Raw genomic sequence first — 19,209 nt, 5'->3', positions numbered from 1 at the left:
ATGAAACAGCATTGAACTCTTTTCCAATGGATCATGAACCATTTTCTCAAAACGAGTTGGACCTGAGGATGTTCAAATATCCAGTGTCGTAAAGTACGTTACAAGGTTTTTGTACAAATCCTGTCCAATATATAGTTCTCGTAACCCATACATAATCACATCAAAAATATATAACAGGGAGTTAAAAGTTGAGAATTTTAAACCACGTTCTATAGACTCTGAAGGTGGCATCAGACAGGAAACTCTCGGTGTCCAAAAGGTACATCTCACTGCCTTAGCTAAAGTACAGCACAAACTTTACTTCTGAAGTCTAAATGTTCAGAATGATCACTTGAACCGGGCTTTGCGCGTCGAAAACCAATGATCTACCTACCTTTCCTGAAGGCCTGTCCACTTACATCGTGTAGGAACCATGGTATCCTCTCAAGTTAGACTCTCCCTGGTGATTGACATTGCCGTTCACACGGGTCAGCCACTCTTGTTTCAGGGCAAGGTACCTTCTGCCAGCCTCATTGATTGTCCCATCGGCATCGACCAGGTGCGCGTGCTCCCGGAATATAAACATCTCCCAGAATCCCCAGAGGATGATTCCCCCCACAGCAGGATGCGCAAATGCTTCGCGGAGGAACACCTCTAGATCATCAGCTCGTAGGTGTTCGTTCTCTGCTGTCACATCCATCTCAGTAATCCAGATAGGGAGACCCAGTATGGCGAGCTTGTCCAGGGAATCCCACCAACTGGGGCACCCAGTTCTTGGAGATCAACGACTTGTTCAACGAATTTCTCAGGGGTAGATTTGATGTCACATCCATCTTCAACGTTATAATCATTGAAAAACAGGACAGCAGAAGGATCGAGCTTATGTGCTACTCTGAACATATAAGCTCTAATTTCCCTTCCCAGTCTATCTTCATAGAAAGACCCATGAAGCATCTCATTGTTAACATCGCGATGTCAAAAGCAATCTTTGTACCTTGACAATAGGCTTTGCAAACGATTTTGGAAAGCAGCCATCATGATACACGAGTCTACATCGGGTGGGGCAATCGATCATGGGGGTAAGACAACTTCTTGGCACAATATCAGATCTGACAGGGTCTTTCCATGCCGATCAATCCTTCTCAAACAGTTCACGCCACCATCCAGGATGTTCTTCACCACAACATTCAGAGAGTCTATGCCTGGGACGTCGTAAATCTCAACACTCACAAGCTCAAGCAGATAGATTCGACGCTGAATCACTCGCTCATCAGGAAAAGTCGACAAATCAAGTAGAGGCGAAAAAACATTCTTCACCCAATCAGGAGTGATCACTACCCTAAGCCGACCAATGTCACCAGGGAAGTGAGGAATGATAGAAAAGTTAATATCATTCCCTTTATCACCAACTATGCTGTGGGCTATATGGTAAAGGGCAATCTTTTTCCAGGTGAAGCACGAACAGGGGATGGTTGTGTCCCCATGCTGTTGACTGCCCATTGCGTGACTTGTTGGGTTCTTTTGTGATTGTAAAATATGCATCTGAACCGTTTCAGAATTCGCAGCCTGATTCGTCGTGATTATCCATACCAGCATCTTTTGTAGAATTAGTTCTTTCCTCTGTCTAGTGCTGCAAGTGTCAAACAGATGCATTAAATGGGTAAAGTGACCCCAGAATCAAGAATGCTACATATATCTTCAATTGGATGAAATAATAAATACCATGTGTCATAGTTCATTGGTTCATTGGAATTAATACCAGTCCTGACTTTACTAAAAGTGCAAAAAAAAAACTGACGCAGCCAAAACAGTTTGGATTGCTAAAACAAAAGGAGCACCAAAATTACGTGTCAGCATGCTCTTCAAAGAGGCCATCCATCCGAAGTCTAGCATCTATTACTTGCTTGGACGAGTAACTATCCTTATCACATCCTATAGCTTTCAAACTATCATAGCCCATGATGTATGAAACAATTTTTTCACCGATGTCAGGATATCTTTCACCCATCCACGACCTAACCTAATCTCATATGAAAAGGTTCAAATAGAAACAATCTTTTCGTCACTCTGTTTAAGAGGACTTCATATGAAAGAAATAGCAGGTCAACACTACTTCCTTAACTTACAAGGTATTCTGCTGCTTGAGCTCGCTTTAAGCATTGATGTCCCCCATAAGATATTCCACCCCAGCCTTTCCATCCACCTTCCTGAAAAAACATTTAAAGTTCACACTGATCAGAACTTATTCCCACCTAGATAAATAAGTTGATACACAAATGGCCCTTGTTCAATGAATAAGACACTGTGTCTGTCTGAAGAAATTTGAGATTATCAACAACTGAAATCAAGTCATATAACTCATGACACACAGACCAAGAAAGTTAAAGGTAGCCTTATATCTCATCACCCAAATTTATCCAGGTTCATCACACATTAAGAGTATCAAACAACAAAGGGCATCACACCATTAGCAAACATAAGAGCTATAAAAGCATGAATATTGTACCATAGGTGCTAGGAAGAGCGCAGCATCAGCAACACAAGAAGTAATGACAACATGTGGCTTATAGTTTCCCAAGCAATGTACAATGGATGCTGCCCCAAGGCATGTGTTTCTTCCCTACATCCATACAAAAGGAAACAGTTAGATAAAATAACAAAGGTTATAAATCCCAAAATCTGTTCACTTAGTAAAATGTCTGAAAAAAGATGCAGGCATCAAAACAAGGCAACCAAAAGGTACTAATAAAAAGCTCAAAATAGCCAAAACAGACCAAGGAAACAGTAAATAAAATAACATAGGTTATAAATCCCAAAAATTGTTCGCTTAGTAAAATGTCTGGAATAATGAAAGCTATCAAAACAAAGTGACCAAAAGGTATTAATAAAGAGCTCAAAATAGCCATAATTGAGGTATAATAGCTTGTCCTGAGCCCTGACATGTAATAGAACTTCATTTGATCCTTTCCTATGACAATTGTTATTTGATATACATAGTCCTACAATAACTATGTATTTGAACACCTCACATAAAAAAAAGTTTCTTCTGGGCAGTATGGAGTTTGCTTAAAAGATATGTGCATACTACCTAGGCATAGGGTTGAAAAAAGCAAACTGCCTCCAGACACGGTTAGAAGATGATCTTTGCCATGAACCACTAAAAAAGATCACATTTGCTCAAAGACACCAAAAAACCATGTATATTTGCTAGGGGAAACCATGCCCATTATTTTATTCTGTTTAATTGGAGAGCAAAGTGAAATGACGAATTTGCCCCTACTACCTTATCCTCTCGCAGCGCCCTCTTTCTTCTCGTGAACCCACGGCGGTGCGCCGCTTTCCTCCCAGCACACGGCCCTCCTGTGCCCTTAGCACCACCGGCACGCTACCCTAGTGGCGGCCCCTCTCCTCCCCTCTACAGAATGGATGGGCCTGCCGCCTGCGGCTTGGCCGGCACTCCCTGCCCAGCACACGAGGGAGGGGTGGACGGGCCGGCCGGCGCTTCCTGCTCAGCGTGCGAGGGAGGGGCAGACGGGCCAGCCTAAGGATTGACCGGCGCGCCATGCACGGCATGTGAGGGAGGGGTGGACGGGCCGGCCTACAGCATGGCCTGGTCGCCATGGCCGGTGCTCTCGTGCACGGCAGCTCGGGTCCAGGCGCAGGAAGGAGGGGGCTCGGCCGCGAGGTGCACGCGAACGTGAGGGATGAGGGGGGAGGATGGCTCGGCCTGTCATGGTTGGAGAAGACAGAGCTGATGGCGGTGCTCCGACGGCAAACTCGGCCGCTTGGAGCCCAATGCAGTACAGGTAAAAGATTGTCAAGGATAAGAAGGTCAATTCCTGCAGCTTCCTATTAAAATTGTGGAAAATTGAATATTATAATGGATCCAGTGTTCTACAGCTAATTATCACTCTTATGCAGTGTCTTCCAGCAAAGACATCATTTTTTAGTGTCTTGTGGCAAAAGCCAGCTTTGAACGGTGTCCCTGGCCAATTTTGCCTTAACAAAACTCACTCGGAAAAACAGATACCAGCATCGAGTAACAAAGCTCACTCATTTTGTACTTTACTGGAAAGTGGTTACAGGCGTAGTAACACATTACTATATCAGTATTATTAATGTGAAGTGACAAGGTAACATGTGGGTACAATATGGTAACACATAGTTGTATCAAGCCGCATATGAGTAGTTCATATTCATGGAGTACAGTATCAAGCGGCATATGAGTAGTTCATATTCATGGAGTACTAACTCCAGGTCTAGGTTTGGTTGGTTGCTAATCAGTTTGGCTTGCTACTGTGTGTGCAATCCATGTACTTAGGTTTAGATGCGGAACTATCATTTGTTCGAAGCAAATAAAATCATATGCTGCAGATTTCATTTATGCTCTCCATCTTCTTTAGGATGTTTTGGGTTTGAAATCAAGATCTTTATGTATTCCTCATGGATATACAAATATATCAACATACATGGGCCAAATGGGGCCTTTGTCACATACATAGCCCAGACTACAATTCTTGAAGTAATCCAAATTCTCTACTATCTCCTACGGCAACAACGACCATTACATTTTGCTCACAGAACACATTGACTGTTATGTTTTCAAACTTGAACCTTTCAGCAGCACAAGTGAAACTAGTGGCCACAATGGTTTTAAAGACAACAAGGCAGTTTTTTTTTTTCAGAATCAGGAGAACCAACAGCATAGAAATATTTCTCTGATGAAGGGGGCATAAGAATAGTTCTTGAATTAGATTAAATTGAAGGCAAACATGTGAATGGTAATCAATGTTGAGAAGGCCTCAAGTAATCAATAAATTACCCCACCTGCCCCTGTTGTTTCATTGGATGATAGAGGGCTTCCTAAAAAAACAGGCAAAATTAAGAATAGCAGTAAGAATACAACCAATCTTGATTGTATTTTTTAAATACCAGTCTAATCTTGATTGTCGATTTCTACATTGTAGATAAACCGATCATGATTTTCAAGCAGCACAGATATATAGAACCTTGAGTTTTAAAGGATGATTCATAAGCTACAGCTACTGTTATCTCCTGTCCCAAAATAGATGCCAGGTTCAGTACTTCTTTCTGTGCTCCAAGAGGATCCACTAACATAACAGGAAGAAACAGAGAAAAGAAGTGAAAAAGAAAAACTCAAGTTACTTGTAATAAGTTACACTACAGTGAGCAACACCTTACTTGCACCCATGTTAGTTATTATGCAAACTTTCCGTTCAAAAGCCAATGGTAGTAGTACAGACATCCACTCTTTGACTGCATAATGCCATAATATGAAACTATGGATCAAAGAACAGCCTATTTATCATAGTAGATGCACGACAGCATAAGAAAGTAGATAAATTTTAGGAAGCAAAATCACCATGACACGTAAAAAGGTTTGTGATTTGATAATTTGAAATAATCATATATGCACTCATGATTCAGGAAGATAACAGGTACCATAAGAAGGAATACTTGTCAAAAGCATACTATCGTCATGGTGATTGGGGAAAACTGTTGCTTCAAAATGGAAGGTCAACCAAGGACCATTGTTAACTGTCTTAATCAACATTAGGAGGTTCCATTTGCCTCCACTGTTTCTGTGGTCTCTTGAAGAAGTTCTTTAGAAATAGCAGCTGGGTCAAGCTCATAGCTATCTTTGGGGACATTTGGAGCTTCTTTGCCTGACATCCTGTAAAAAGGCACTTGATGTGAAAACCGAAACATCTCTTCTTTGGGAATCTTCATGGCAGCGTTCACATCCTGATGGCGCTCAAATACTGTTCGAAACCCGGAAACTTTAACTAAGGGAATAACGGAGATGCCATGATCTTCATCATAACCATCTAGTACCTCAACCACATCATAGGCATGGAGCACATTATCTGGAGTGTCTTCATCCCATTCAGGGGACCAATTCCGATAAATAGCCCAGATGTCACCTTTCTGTGGATAAATTTTGATAACCCCACGCAGCCCTTTCTCCCATTTCATCTGGTGAGAGAACATGTTGACTATATCACAGGTTTCAGATTTACCAGTCCTGAAATCACCACATGTCTTTGTGAAGCCAGAAGAAACCCAATTCAAAGGCCCAAATTCACTATTTGTCTTTGTTTCAAGATAGCTTATTTTGAGCTTGAATGGTTTCAAAGAGAAAACTTTCTGAATGAATGCATAATAACGAGGCATACCATCCTCATCATCATATGTAGCCCAAATTTGATCACTCTGAAAAGATTCCTCAGTGCGATCCTTGTCAAAATCATGGAAATCAGGATCAGGAACATTATATGACAAGGGGTCATCAACATCATTTTCAGCATCTGAGCTAGTATTTGAACCAATCGCATTTGGATCAGCATGAACATCTTTATTGGTAGTAGGATCATCTGATGCTGCAGCTTCATTATCCCCTCCAGTTTCCTTAACCACATGTTTCTTGGTCGTTTTTCCACTAGCAGCAACTTGGGATGTTTTACTTCTCATTTCTGTTAGCTTGTTTTTCAGCTCACTTTTCGCTTTTTCCAGCAAAAGACCCCTAACATCCAACTGGGAGAAGGACTTGGTTAAACTTATGCGGATTGGAGGCCTGGGTTTCCAATTGGGTCCACCATTAACACCTTGAAACTCATAGGGCCCAATGTTGCTTGAAAAAGATATATTCACACCAGGCACTCTAAAACAATTTGCTCCGGGACCTGATATGACCGATGAAGAACCAACTCCAGCATCTTTAACCATAGTCTTCATCTTCTTTCCAGATGCAGCATCACCTGTTCCAACATTAACGTCCTCTGACATGCTTGCATGACTTTTTAGACGATTGTACTTCCGCCGAAGAGCCTCTTCCCTTCTTGCCGCTGCTTGAGCCTCCTCCCTCTCCCTCTTAACTTTTTCGTAAGTCTGGTGAACTACATTAGCAGCTTGAGCAGCAGCAGCAGACGATGCAGTGGCGCTAGCTGCACCAGCAGCCCTTGAAAATGGACCCCACTGCATATTTCTATTAGTGCTTGTGTTTTGTTTTGCACCACCAATGTTTGAATCCTGTCCCACGGTTTTAGTTGGTGGTATTGGTACCTCTTTTGCTAGGAACGGCTCACGGCAGCTAGGGCAACGAAGATGGTGGTTCAGATACACCCTGAGGTACTCATAGTTCATCTTGCATTTGTTGCATGAGGTCCAAAATGTAGGAGGTTTTGACCCAGGTGCAGGTGTAGGAGGGGAAGATGCATGGGGGGGCGCGGCAGATGGTGGTGGAGGTTGAGGTGGGCGCGGGCACGGGCGCACGGCAGGTGCTGTTGGTCCCGCTGTTTGCTTTTTTACTGTCGGCTTGGAGGTGGCAGCAGCATTGGCAGCGAAATTATAGAAGCCATTAGATACACCAGGAGCCACACTTGCCTTACTTGATTGAGCTGTCCTTTGCTGGAAAACCCTTACATTCCTCTTTTGGTCGTATACTGCTCTCTTGACTTTATCGGATAGCAGTGTATATGCCTCTTGGACCATATGAAAAGCAGCCTCAGCACCCACTTCCTTGTTCTTGTCGGGGTGGAGCTGAAGAACCAACCTCCTGTACTGTTTCTTGATCACTTCATCATCTGCTGACGTGGCAACAGAAAGGATAGAGTACCAGTCCTTCTCCCCAGCAACCTTCACCTCCGAAGCAAGATAGATATCAAAGGTGGCAATCATCTGAGCAATGCCTTCAAGATCAGGAAAGAGCGCCCGAGCCTTGAGAGCGAATTTCATGGCACCCGGGAGGTCCCTCATTTCAAACTTCTTCTTTGCAATATCCTTTGCCCTTTGGGCCTCATCCCTGTTGCATTCCATTTCTTCACACCTCAGATAGTACAAATAGCCACACCTTTTTACAATTGATTCACAGAATTTCGGTCCTCGAAGCCCCCAAACTATTTGCACCAATCAGCGCCGAACACGTGAGCATATAAGAAGTTTCCAAACCCTGGGCAAAGGGAAACAAATGTTACCTAAAATTTGAAACATACAACCAGGGGCGAACCCAGCATACTATTGCGATGGCACAGGCAATGAACAAGACATATTGGAAACATATGGAATGAAATAGAAAAGGTTCCGCAATTGCGACGAAAAGCTGAGAACCTTTTGCCTACTGAAATATTGCATTTCTTAGGGTGGGGGAGCTATAGTGTATTAGACCAATTTTGAAGAGGATTCTGAAAGCGATTTCCAAATTCCCCACTGTCGCACCAAAAAGACAATGAACAAGACATATTTTGATGAAGTAACACAGCAGGCGGATAGCAGTACCGGAGGTGGCGCCGAATCGCTCGCGGGCCGCAATTCCGCGGCGAGGGGAAGCGCGGTGGCGACTCAATCGATTCGGCTGGCGGGATGGTGTGCGTCTGACGTACCCCTTAAGAAGGAGCCGCCCCCCACGAAGAGTCGCCGGTCGGGCAGGAGGCTGACCAGATCGCCGGCAATCGGCTGTTTTGAGGGCGGAGGAGGAGCACGGGAGCGCAGCCGTCGGGCCTCGGGCGCGGCGCTCGGAGAGGAGCGAAAGGGGACGGAGCAGGGGTCACACGATCATAGGCCTACACAGGGTCTGTTCTAGGGTTCGCCCTTGACCGGATGGGAGTTGCCGAGTTGGGCTTGTTGGGCTTCGGCTTGGGCTGTGGCGTGCGCTCGGCTGGTCAGTCTGCTGGTTTTTGCAGACTCGGTTTGTTTGGCTCGCGAGTCAGCTCTAACGAGGCAACGAGCTGCTGCTCCGCTCATTAGAAGAAAGCATCGAGCCGAGCCAAACCGACCCGAGCCAGGTAACGAGTTACAAATTTTTTGTAGAGAATCTTGTAGACATCACGTTGCTGCAGAAAAGTCTGTAAATGAGATTTAGAGAACGTTGTTGGTAAGAACGAGATTTAGAGAACGTTACTGTAGAGAAGAACGTAAGTGGAATCTGAATGTAAGCAGGGTTTCTATTGGAACATAATTGCATTAACATCAGTACTAGTCTTCCAAAGACTGTATCATACAGACACAAAGAGCGTGCTTTTCAGCGATTTGGGCTGCAGGCTGGTGGTGGTCAACCATATTTGCCGAACAAGTTGCGATTTTTTATGATATTTACGAGAGGGAGGACTATAAGAGAAAAAAGCGATTATTTTGTAAAACACATCTCAAAAGCTAAAATTTAATATGATAGCAATGCACTTCCTCTGTTTCAAATTACATATCATTTTAATTTTCTATATATTTAAATATATGATATATCTAGATGGATAATAAATACTATATATCTAGAAAAATTAAAACGATTCATTTTGAAATAAGGGCTTATCTTCACCGATGGAGATTCATCAATAGCTCATAGGCTTAAATGGAGCACACCGCAAGTGCAAGTGTACTCGGTCGTAGCAGACCGAGTAGTATCTACGCTGACCTAGAAAGCTAGCTGGAATACAACGTACTAACAGAGAGTATGTACATGGAGAAAGCATGTCCCAACAAGATGTCTTGCGGTTTAAGAGAGAAAATGACAATAAAAACGAGACATCAAAATGAGAAGGCATTTTTCTTGCATTTGCACTCTTCCAGTTATCCATGAAACAGCATTGAACTCTTTTCCAATGGATCATGAACCATTTTCTGAAAACGAGTTGGACCTGCGGATGTTCAAATATCCAGTGTTGTAGAGTAAGTACGTTACCTGATTTTTGTACAAATCCTATAACCCATACATAATCACATCAAAAATATATAACAGGGACTTAAAAACAGAGATATTTTAAACCACGTTCTATAGACTCTGAAGGTGGCATACATATTAAGCATGTGTTTGATGTGTTTGATTGGAGGATCCAAATAGATTGGGTTAGGTCGAATCTATTTTTGAAGATGTTCTATTTAAAAATAAGATGGGTTAAGTCCATTTCTAAGGGGAAATATTACCCTCGATACGAGTCCAGGTGGTCCGTCCAAATCGTGCGGACCACCCAACCCACTTCAACGCCGTCGTGCTCCGCCTATCGAGCCAGCGCGAGAGCGAGCGGGGGGCGGGGCGGGGCGAGCCGCGGCCGGCGGCGCGGCTTAGCCAGAGGAGCGGCGTGGGCGAGCTGCGGCGAGCGGAGGCGTGGGGATTGGGGAGGTCGGGCGGAGGGAGGTCGGGGGCGGAGGAGGGAGCGGCAAGCCAGGGACGGCGTGGGCACGGCCGCGCGAGGCCGGCGGGGCGGGCGGCGGCGCGGCCGCGGGGGGCCGAGGCGCGGCGGCGGCCCGATGCGCGGCCGGGGGGCAAGCGGGCGGAGCGTGCTGGCAGAGCAGGCGAGCGGGAAGCGGGCAGGGCGTGCGGGCAGAGCAGGCAGCTGCAGCACGAGGAAGAGGAGACCGAAGAGGAAGAAGGCGAAGAGAAACTGACGTGGGTTCCACAAGAAAGCTGTTTAACGGTGTTAACATGTCCACTCCAACCCACGTCTATATCCTTGCTATATCCTTAGCAACCAAACAAAAAACTGGAACCAAACTAACCCAGCAACCAAACACATAATAAATTTGACCCAACCCATAAAAATAAGGATACCCATCTCTAAACCAAACACACGCTAAACACTAGGTGTCCAAAGGGTACATCTCACTGCCTTAGTAATATACAGCACAAACTTCACTTCTGAAGTCTAAATGTTCAAAGTAATCACTTGAACCGGGCTATGCTCATCGACAACAAATGATCTCACTACCTTTCCTAAAGGCGTGTCCACTTCCATCGTGTAGGAACCATGGTATCCTCTGAAGTTAAACTCTCCCTGGTGATTGACATTGCCATTCACACGGGTCAGCCACTCTTGTTTCAGGGCAAGGTACCTTCTTCCAGCCTCATTGATTGTCCCATCGGCATCGACCAGGTGCGCGTGCTCCCGGAACATAAACATCTCCCAGAATCCCCAGAGGATGATTCCCCCCACAGCAGGATGCGCAAATGCTTCGCGGAGGGACACCTCTAGATCATCAGCTCGTAGGTGTTCGTTCTCTGCTGTCACATCCAACTCAGTAATCCAGATAGGGAGACCCAGTATGGCGAGCTTGTCCAGGGAATCACATATGATCTCTCCCACTGGATGGCTGATATGGCCTTGCACGCCGATCCCACCAACTGGGGCACCACGTTCTTGGAGATCAGCGACTTGTTCAACGAATTTCTCGGGGGTAGATTTGGTGTCACATCCATCTTCAACGTTATAATCATTGACAAATAGGACAGCAGAAGGATCGAGCTTATGTGCTTCTCTGAACATATAAGCTCTAATGTCCCTTCCCAATCTATCTTCATAGAAAGACCCATGAAGCATCTCATTATTAACATCGTGATGTCTAAAGCGACCTTTGTACCTTGACAGTAGGCTTTGCAAACGATTTTGGATAGCAGCCATCAAGTGGTGGCCTTGCAATGACCGAACCCAAGGTTGGACGGCGTCTTCCACTTCCCAAAATAAGCAATGACCACGAACTTGTATCTTATGTTTCTCACAAAATTCGAGCAACTCATCAGAATCCTTATAATTAAGCCGTCCTTGTTCTGCTTCAGTATGGTACCATTTCAATTCATTCTCAAATACAGCCCAATTGAAGTTCTTCACGAAAAACTCAGCAAAATCCTCGTTCTCAATGTTGTGCCTCGCTATGCATGATCCAAATGGAAAGCTATTCTCGGTCTGTTGTATCCTCACAGATGAACCTAAAAGATTCACTGCATTTGATCCTTGGAACTTCAGAACAACATCACGTTTTCTTACCTGTCAGCAAAATGGAGAAAGTTCAGCTAGTGTAAATTTCACAAAAATGGACTTTCTGTTCCAGAAAACCCCAGGTTTGTTTGCTAGTGGTACTTAATCCTAGGTTCCATAATATAGCCCTCGTAAAAATCCAATTTTCTTAGCTAGTGGCGATTAACGTTAGCCTGTGCTCAAAAGGTTTCACAAAACCCCACCTTCAATGATTAAGTTGAGCAGACTAAGGACCACTGAGCGATTATCAGGTTATGATAGGGTTTGTGAAACTTTATGAATATGAAACTGTCATTAATTGCAGCTAGCCAATAAATATGTGCTTTTTCTGCAATTATGTGAAATTTACACTCTATTATTGTTAAAATCATCATGCACGACCGCAGATGGAATGTCGAGGTTCAATTCTGATTTCTCTGAACGAATTCTCGTCTAAAACGTGAAATCCATTAAAGCTTACCTTGTCTGTTTTCTCCTTCAGATACTCAAACCGTGCTTTTCTGTCGACCGGATATATTTGAAGGTCCATGACTCTGAGATCAACACCTGGAGGAGGGCCCTGAACATATGCAGTAACCTTCGATGGCTGTTTTTCAAGCTTGAATGCTCCTTTGATTTCATACCATTGATCCCCATCAGCTTCCACTTGCCCACCGTTAACCCATTGGTTATCCACAGCAAGACAAACATTTACATGGTGACGTCCATGTCCCCCAGTCCCAGCTCGTACCCAAGCAGATACTCTGTAAGTGACATGCAACCTTAGCTTGTCAGTTATTACCTGAGAAGGACCCATCCAAACTTCTGTACGGTTTGTCGCAAGGATATAACGACCGCTTATATGTTTCTGACTTGCACGATCCTTCAAGATAGAAGATAGCATATGGGGTGCTTCAGTCTGGATACTCAATCGACATGAACCCATGGGACTCCAGCCAGCAAGCCCACGAGTGAAAGCACTATTGTGTAATAGATTAGCTCCATACAGAACATTCTGCAATATGAAGTAAATATTCTTGAATTAGAGATGACATTTTAACAGTATCAAGATAGACAAAGGTTACAACAAAAATAAAGGTTTCACACATCTCAAGAGTCAGGATCACTCAAACAAGAAAATACACTCGGACTGTAAGAAGCAATTAGCCTACAAACCTCAATTTTTGGGCATGGTGCGGCCTGGAGCTTCCTTGCTGATGATAATACAAGACCATCTACAAGAATGTCAATTCCTGCAGGAGGCCCTTCTATGAAAATAACAGCTTTGGTAAAGGGAGCATGAAGGAGGAACCTTCCTTTCAAATGTGTCCATTGCTTATCAGAAGCCTGGTTCCTTTGGTGAACGAAAAAAAAAAAGTAAGGTAACATTGGCTCCTAAAAAACAACGTTATCAACAGAGAACAAGAAATTCAATCAACCTACTTGGCAAGGCCTACATATCGCTCACGACCATATTCTTGTACCCACAAAGTGACACGGACTTCAGTATCATTGGCACTCCCAAATATTCGAACAGCAGAACTAATCTCATAAAGAACTTTTCGCTGCACCCTGCCGGTGATTTCTTGCTGGATACCATTCCAATTGTGGACCCGTCCAGTTGCTGAAGCGAAATAACTGCCATTTAAGGGGTAGACATTGCCATATGCAGTGTACTCATGTCTGCAGATATTGCATCCTCTTCCTGACCAATTTTTTAACCCTTCTTCGAAGTGAGGATTTTTAATTACAGTCTCAACCCCACTTGTTACTTTTACTTCCTTAAAAAGGAATCATTAATCAGCAAATAAGGCTGTAAAAACAGTTTATGCAACAATTTTTATGACATAATGACAATGAATGAAGACATCAGAACCAAGGGTATATATGTTAGAGACAAGTATAAATGCATATAGAGATCAATAGAACAGAAAGTTGACAGTAAAGCCTTGGGCACTACATTCCTAATTGCCAGTTACATTAGAACTAAATGGAAAACAGAGCTTACAATCTACTCCACGGTAGCTCAACCATAACAGTCAGTGGTAAGTTATGATTATATTTTTCATCAGATTTCTGAGAAATATGCAAGTGCATAACAAGACAGTAATTCAAAAGGTAAAATATTTTGTTCAACAAGAGGTTACAATAAACATATAATAACTTACTTTTGACTGCTTATGTCCAGAGCAAGTAATATTAACAGAATCAATGATGAGATCCACACCAGCAGGAGGTCCTTCCAGATAAAATACGACATGTTTTGGCACGTTTGTCAGAGAAAAGGAACCTTCTAATTTGTTCCACTTTTCTTTTGAGGCTAACACACTGTTATATCAAGTTCTATCATCAATTAAGAGTAGTGTCAAAAGAATATGAATGTTGAACAATTTAAGCACTGTACCTTCCAACAGGACTATAGTGTGTTGATCCATCTGTATTTTGCAGCCGAAGGGTTCCTTTGACTTCAACTTGGCCTTGGACATTCCCATCAACTCTAACGAAGGCGGAAACTACATAAGCAGTGCCTGTAGACACTCTATTTGTAATATCTTGTTCAAGACCTTGCCAGTGCTCTGTTCTCTTCGAAACAACAGCATAGTTCGCTCCTGTGTTCCCTCTAATACCATCAAGGAAACCAGACCATTGTGATGCCACATATGCATGGCAGCTGATGGGATTCCAAGGGTGAAGGCCTTTTGAAAAATCATAATTTGAAATGATGTTCTCTGTTCCGCCAATCGTTGAAGAAACAGACCTCTCTGTTTTCTGATGAAAATCTAGAGTAGTTAATAAAACTAAAAGACAGATAACCTAATGGATAAAAAATTGGTGTTATATAAGTAGTCGCCAATAATTCAGGGAGACAGTTAACAAAAAAATGAAATGCAGGCAGTCTTCTTAACAGTGTTAACAGTAGTTCCAGCAAATAGATTTAGCAGAGGATAATTCTTCCTTTCCCAGGGCCGTTGAGCAATAATAGACACTAGCATGTTGTTAAATCATAGTCCAAAGCATGAGTCCAGTTACTTAGTAGTCCAAAGCATGAGTAAGCAAGGAAGAGATCCACCGCAATACCTTGTAGGAGATGGTGACTGAATCTATGAGCAAGTCCACACCAGGTGGGGGGCCTTCAAGGTAGAACACTAAGCGTCTTGGTATAGATGTTAGATTAAATGAACCTTCCATCTTCTCCCAGCATTCTTGTGAGGCCAAAATCCTAGTAAAAAAGGCTTAATGATAAAACAATGATGATGATAAATATTATACAACACACCAAACGGTACCTTCTGGTCGAAATACCTTGCAATAGAAATATAGTTGGTAGAAGAGCTCTCTTCCTCAAATTTGAGAGTGGCCTTAACTCCAACAGGCTCATGAACTTCCCCATGAACTCTGACATATGCAGTAATAAAGTACTCAGTACCAAGGGTGACATTTTCCGTTATGTCCTGCTCAAGCCCCTGCCAACTCTGTGTGCGATTTGTAAGAACAGCATAGCTTGATCCTGAATGCGGTCTTACACCATAATGGTAGCCTGATCCTTCAACAGCTACAAATGCATGACAACTATTTGGTTGCCACAAATGTAGACCTTCGGAAAAATCACTGTTCAACACAATGTTCTCCATGACAACTTCGGTAGAAGCACCACGTTTATCTACTACCTGTTCAACATTGCACAGAAAACAAATTTTAATGTGTCTCACGTCATGAAAATGGGTGTAACCTGGGAGGCCATGGTTGGCAAATAATCTAGTAGCATATATATATATATATATATATATATACAGAAAAGGAGAGCTCGAGAAACCACATTTACTCAGGAAGTCTCAAAGTTTCTAGTAAAAAAAAGGAAAGAGGGGGGGGGGGGGGGTCTGCTACTACCTTTGGAAGTCATTTCCATTTTAGTGTGACTTCTTGCCATTCACTTGATTGAAAACTAATGTTTTTTTTCCTATCTCGTGATAACATAGATAAAGGGAAAAGGCATAATTACAATGCAAAAAGGTTGCAGTCATGCATGTTGTTTGCGACACTGGTTTGTGCTAACATCAAAGAACTTTATGAACAACAGAATGAAGTAATTACTTTCGTATCATTAAATGAGAAGATATGTCTAAGCCCTTGACAGCATCAATTTCTCATAGCAAGCCTTTCTGGTCAGGAAGGACACTAGTGATACTTGAAGCAATAGTTGACAGCCTGACACAGCCAGCAAGTGCTTCAGTTAAAACATGTGAACATGGGTACTGATTTGTGGATATGTCAAGGATAGATTTGCAACCAAGTAATCACTGAACCATTTCACTTTCCTGAATCTTCTCAAATAACATGTGTGTCTACTTTACTGGACTGTTGAACATATGTCTCAATTCTTCGCCAAAAAAAAAGTCTCAAAGAATCTCCCTGAATCACAATGGGTTGAATGTGGAACATTCGGACTAGGACATTTCACTAGTATTGATAGGGACAAGATCACCAGACTAAGATCTACTCCAAAAAAATCAATCAGCAAGTAAAGCTACCTTCCCCGTACACGCACCTTGAATCTTTTTTCCAGTGGGTAATCAAATCAACGGTGATTGACTATGCTCATGAAACCACCAAGCAATCCTAGATAGTTGAACACCTACTGAAGCAGCCACAGCAAGAAAGGGATGCAGCGGCCGTTAGTATACCTCGGGCTCGGAATCGGGGCGCTGTTGATCTGGTTGCGGGAGCGCGCGGCCGCCCCGGCGAGGGCGGAAGAGGGACGAGAGCCAGCTGCAGCGCCTCCTCATCTCATCCGACCCGAAAATCTCCTCCCGCGCGGCAGCTGGCCGGCGGCTGGCAAGAAGTCAAAACAGGGGAGGCGCAAGGAACGGCGCGTCAGGTAAGCGAAGCGGTGGTTACCGTCCCTCCCCTCATCTACCTAACTAGCTACCGAGGTGGCGGCACCGCTGACACGACAGCTTGGGACGGAAGGCAAAGCATGTTTCTGGGCGGCACGGACGGAGAGATGCGCCCGCGTATGCGACAGCGACGCCGAAGCGTCTTTTACGGGGAATGCCCCGCGGCGCGCGCGCGCGTGCGTGCGTCCGGGGGCGATGGAAATGGAATCGGATGCCAAGAATGCCGCGCGAGGAGGACAAAGGAAGCGATCCAAGGCAGGCACGAGGCTCTGGTTATTCTACCGCTCGTCTCCTGGGTCTTGGAGGCATAAAGACGAACACCTCCCGGGCACGCACCGGAAGGTCATCGGAGACTGCAACGCCAGATGCGTACAGCAATGGAAGTGAGCAGTACCTCTCTGGACGGTTCGGCGGACACGGAGGCGGATGCCGTGTCCGGTGTTCGTCGAGCTGGAGAAGGTCGGTGCAGAAGGGCGGGTGAATGGGGGGCGGCGGCCGGCGGCGGACCAGTCGAGGCGCCGTCGATCGGGGTTCGGGAATGGCAAGAGACCGCTGGGGGAGAGGGAGGGCCGGAGGAGGAGCTGCTGCGCGACCTGCATCGGCGCAACTGAAATCTGGAGCAAGTCAACGTTATTAGCGGTGACGTGTCATTTCCTAGTGTGTGCACGCGACGGTTTCCCGAAAAGATGTGGAGATTTGTGGCTGTTTGGTGAAATTCATTTAATGGCACGTTTACAGCTGTGAATTGCACTCTATTTTTTTTCCTCCATCCGTTTGAGCAAGTTTGAGGAAAAGTTCTTGTCCACCTCCAATGAGAGCTAAGCCAAGGCTCCGCGTAAATAAAATGGATTTGAGGGATTTGGACTTCTGCAATGAGTTTAAAGTATTGAATTGGGATTATAAGGAAAAATTATGGACGGCATGTTCGTGACTAGTATTAGCAAATGGTAAATTAGTAAGGGTGATAGGTGGTAGATTGATACCATAATTAGGGTGCAGTTGGAGCCATACGGAGTAGGAGTATAGAACAAGACTAGCAATTATGAGGCAAAGGAATAGCCCATAAAAGATAAGCTAGTGCAGAAGCTGATGGAGATGGGAGTGAGCGTAATGCAAAATCTCACTAGATAGTACCTAGACCTCCTCCAAAAGTTTGCTAACTGCTAGCTTATAACAATTAAAAGATAGTATATGAGATAATTTTTTCAATGGTCTAACTCTTAGCACACAACTTAAGATATAGATGGACCTACGTATCAGCCTCACATGCTCTTAGAATATATCAGCGTCACATACTCTTGGAATATATATATGAGACCATCTCGATAGCTCTTCTCTTTTCCCTATTTCTCTCTCTTCCATATAGATAAAATATTATATTTTACTTCTATAAGCTAGTTGACTTGGCACCATTGGAGGAGTTCTTAGAGGAAGGCTCAAAGAAATGGCTTAGGGCAAAGAAGAAACTAAATTAAGGAAGAAGAAAACTCATCCATCACTAAATCTTTGATCAACAACCAAATAGAATCAAGAGTCTAGATACTATAACATTTGTTAGTATAGTCTTTAAATTTTAAGTGTACTGCATTTTATTTAAATTAGGAATAAATCCACTTTTAGCACCTCTAGTCTCAAGTTTGTTTAGTTTTGACCTCAACTTCAATATCATCTAAATTTAGCTCCTTAACTATTGATATTGTTTAGTTTTGACCATAAAAGCCTACTTTAGTGGTTTCATGTGATAAAGATGGTTTTTGTTGTTGTTGTTTGGGCAAACTAGGCAATAAAAAAGGTGGATGCTAGTCATGCCTAGGTGGTAATGGATCATTGCGCTAGTGCTCTCTTCGTAATCCAACTTGAATTGCATAAGATTAGAGTCCGGCTCTTAGATTATTTAGACTAAATTTAAGATTCTTTACCACCAATTCAAAGCACAGCTTGCAAAAAAAATCAAAATCGCTTTAATCCGCTTTAGACTAAAATCATGCCTAGACCATGTCATAGCACAGCTTGCAAAAAAACAATTCAAAGGAAAAATCCATGTCAATCGAAAACCACCAAAATGAGTTTGGATAAATTGGAAACAAAGTTGAAAGGTTTCAAGCATACATATTCATTAAAATTATATACAGTTCACTCATATAATTTTCATTGTGAAAAAAAATCACCTGAGTTTTATAAATGCATCGTATTTGTGGTAGTGTATCACAAAACCACGCGCTTCACAATTTCTTTAGTCCGTATAACATCAAAACCGTATGTTTCGCATCTCATCATCATCAATATGCAAACACAAGTTGACTTGGCACCAATTTGGGTTTGAATTGCATATGATATGATTTTTAAGTTTGATACAATTAGTTTGGACAGGTAGTGAGCAGGACTTATTCATGCACTTGATATAGCACGCATTGTTGAATTGCATGGGTAATATCAGTCAATCATATTAATTATTTTCATCTAAAACACACATCAAATATACATGTGCATTTGATATTTTCCCATGCCTACATAGTGCCAAATCATCTCTTTAGATATGTTACAAAGAGAGCTAAGTAAATTCGATCCAGATGAGGAAAAGGACAAAAGGCTGTGAT

General features: G+C 43.3%; 3 protein-coding genes and 1 pseudogene across 6 annotated transcripts; all 4 read right to left on the bottom strand.

The window, feature by feature from the left end:
- Positions 1–41: 41 nt before the first annotated feature.
- On the bottom strand, positions 42–1,479 carry LOC112880872 (annotated as a pseudogene).
- Positions 1,480–1,615: 136 nt separating this feature from the next.
- LOC112883610 lies at positions 1,616–5,496 on the bottom strand. The gene is made up of 5 exons (XM_025948941.1): positions 5,473–5,496; positions 4,807–4,842; positions 2,486–2,599; positions 2,106–2,186; positions 1,616–1,999 (listed from the first exon to the last, which is right to left on the bottom strand). Exons 1-5 carry the CDS (start codon positions 5,479–5,481, stop codon positions 1,823–1,825), a joined length of 417 nt encoding a protein of 138 aa, XP_025804726.1. The 5' UTR covers positions 5,482–5,496; the 3' UTR covers positions 1,616–1,822.
- Positions 4,802–8,597, bottom strand: LOC112883607. 2 transcript variants are annotated; one of them, XR_003226889.1, is made up of 3 exons: positions 8,275–8,597; positions 5,443–7,948; positions 4,802–5,256 (listed from the first exon to the last, which is right to left on the bottom strand). XR_003226889.1 is itself a non-coding variant. In XM_025948936.1 (2 exons), exon 2 carries the CDS (start codon positions 7,813–7,815, stop codon positions 5,554–5,556), a length of 2,262 nt encoding a protein of 753 aa, XP_025804721.1. In that variant the 5' UTR covers positions 7,816–7,948; positions 8,275–8,597; the 3' UTR covers positions 5,365–5,553. The 2 variants fall into 2 exon arrangements, 1 of the variants encoding a protein (XP_025804721.1); XM_025948936.1 differs by lacking the exon at positions 4,802–5,256 and having other exon boundaries at positions 5,365–7,948.
- A 1,799-nt stretch (positions 8,598–10,396) lies between these two features.
- LOC112883606 lies at positions 10,397–17,209 on the bottom strand. Of its 3 annotated transcripts, none has more exons than XM_025948933.1 (9): positions 16,400–16,501; positions 15,021–15,385; positions 14,796–14,937; positions 14,122–14,486; positions 13,886–14,045; positions 13,161–13,498; positions 12,894–13,071; positions 12,199–12,732; positions 10,397–11,747 (listed from the first exon to the last, which is right to left on the bottom strand). In XM_025948933.1, the coding sequence occupies exons 1-9, from the start codon at positions 16,499–16,501 to the stop codon at positions 10,632–10,634; spliced, it is 3,300 nt and encodes a 1,099-aa protein (XP_025804718.1). In that variant the 3' UTR covers positions 10,397–10,631. The 3 variants fall into 3 exon arrangements, with proteins under 3 accessions (XP_025804718.1, XP_025804719.1, XP_025804720.1); XM_025948934.1 differs by lacking the exon at positions 16,400–16,501 and adding an exon at positions 17,007–17,209 and having other exon boundaries at positions 10,632–11,747; XM_025948935.1 differs by lacking the exon at positions 16,400–16,501 and having other exon boundaries at positions 10,632–11,747; positions 15,005–15,140.
- Between the last annotated feature and the right edge of the window lie 2,000 nt (positions 17,210–19,209).

This window comes from Panicum hallii, chromosome 2 (genome assembly GCF_002211085.1).
Source record: "Panicum hallii strain FIL2 chromosome 2, PHallii_v3.1, whole genome shotgun sequence".
Classification (NCBI taxonomy): domain Eukaryota; kingdom Viridiplantae; phylum Streptophyta; class Magnoliopsida; order Poales; family Poaceae; genus Panicum; species Panicum hallii.
This window is presented reverse-complemented; position numbering and strand designations above follow the sequence as displayed.

Bases quoted from the DNA above. Each gene is read 5' to 3' on its own strand.
- LOC112883610 (XM_025948941.1), bottom strand. The intron at 2,187-2,485 runs GTACAATATTCA...ATGTTTTTTCAG, and splicing joins CGCTCTTCCTAGCACCTATG to GAAGGTGGATGGAAAGGCTG. The intron at 2,000-2,105 runs GTAAGTTAAGGA...ATATGAGATTAG, and splicing joins CTCAAGCAGCAGAATACCTT to GTTAGGTCGTGGATGGGTGA.
- LOC112883607 (XM_025948936.1), bottom strand. From the start codon at position 7,815: ATGGAATGCAACAGGGATGAGGCCCAAAGGGCAAAGGATATTGCAAAG.
- LOC112883606 (XM_025948933.1), bottom strand. From the start codon at position 16,501: ATGAGGAGGCGCTGCAGCTGGCTCTCGTCCCTCTTCCGCCCTCGCCGG. The intron at 13,499-13,885 runs GTAAGTTATTAT...TTCCTTTTTAAG, and splicing joins CTGGACATAAGCAGTCAAAA to GAAGTAAAAGTAACAAGTGG. The intron at 12,733-12,893 runs GTTTGTAGGCTA...TTCATATTGCAG, and splicing joins CACCATGCCCAAAAATTGAG to AATGTTCTGTATGGAGCTAA.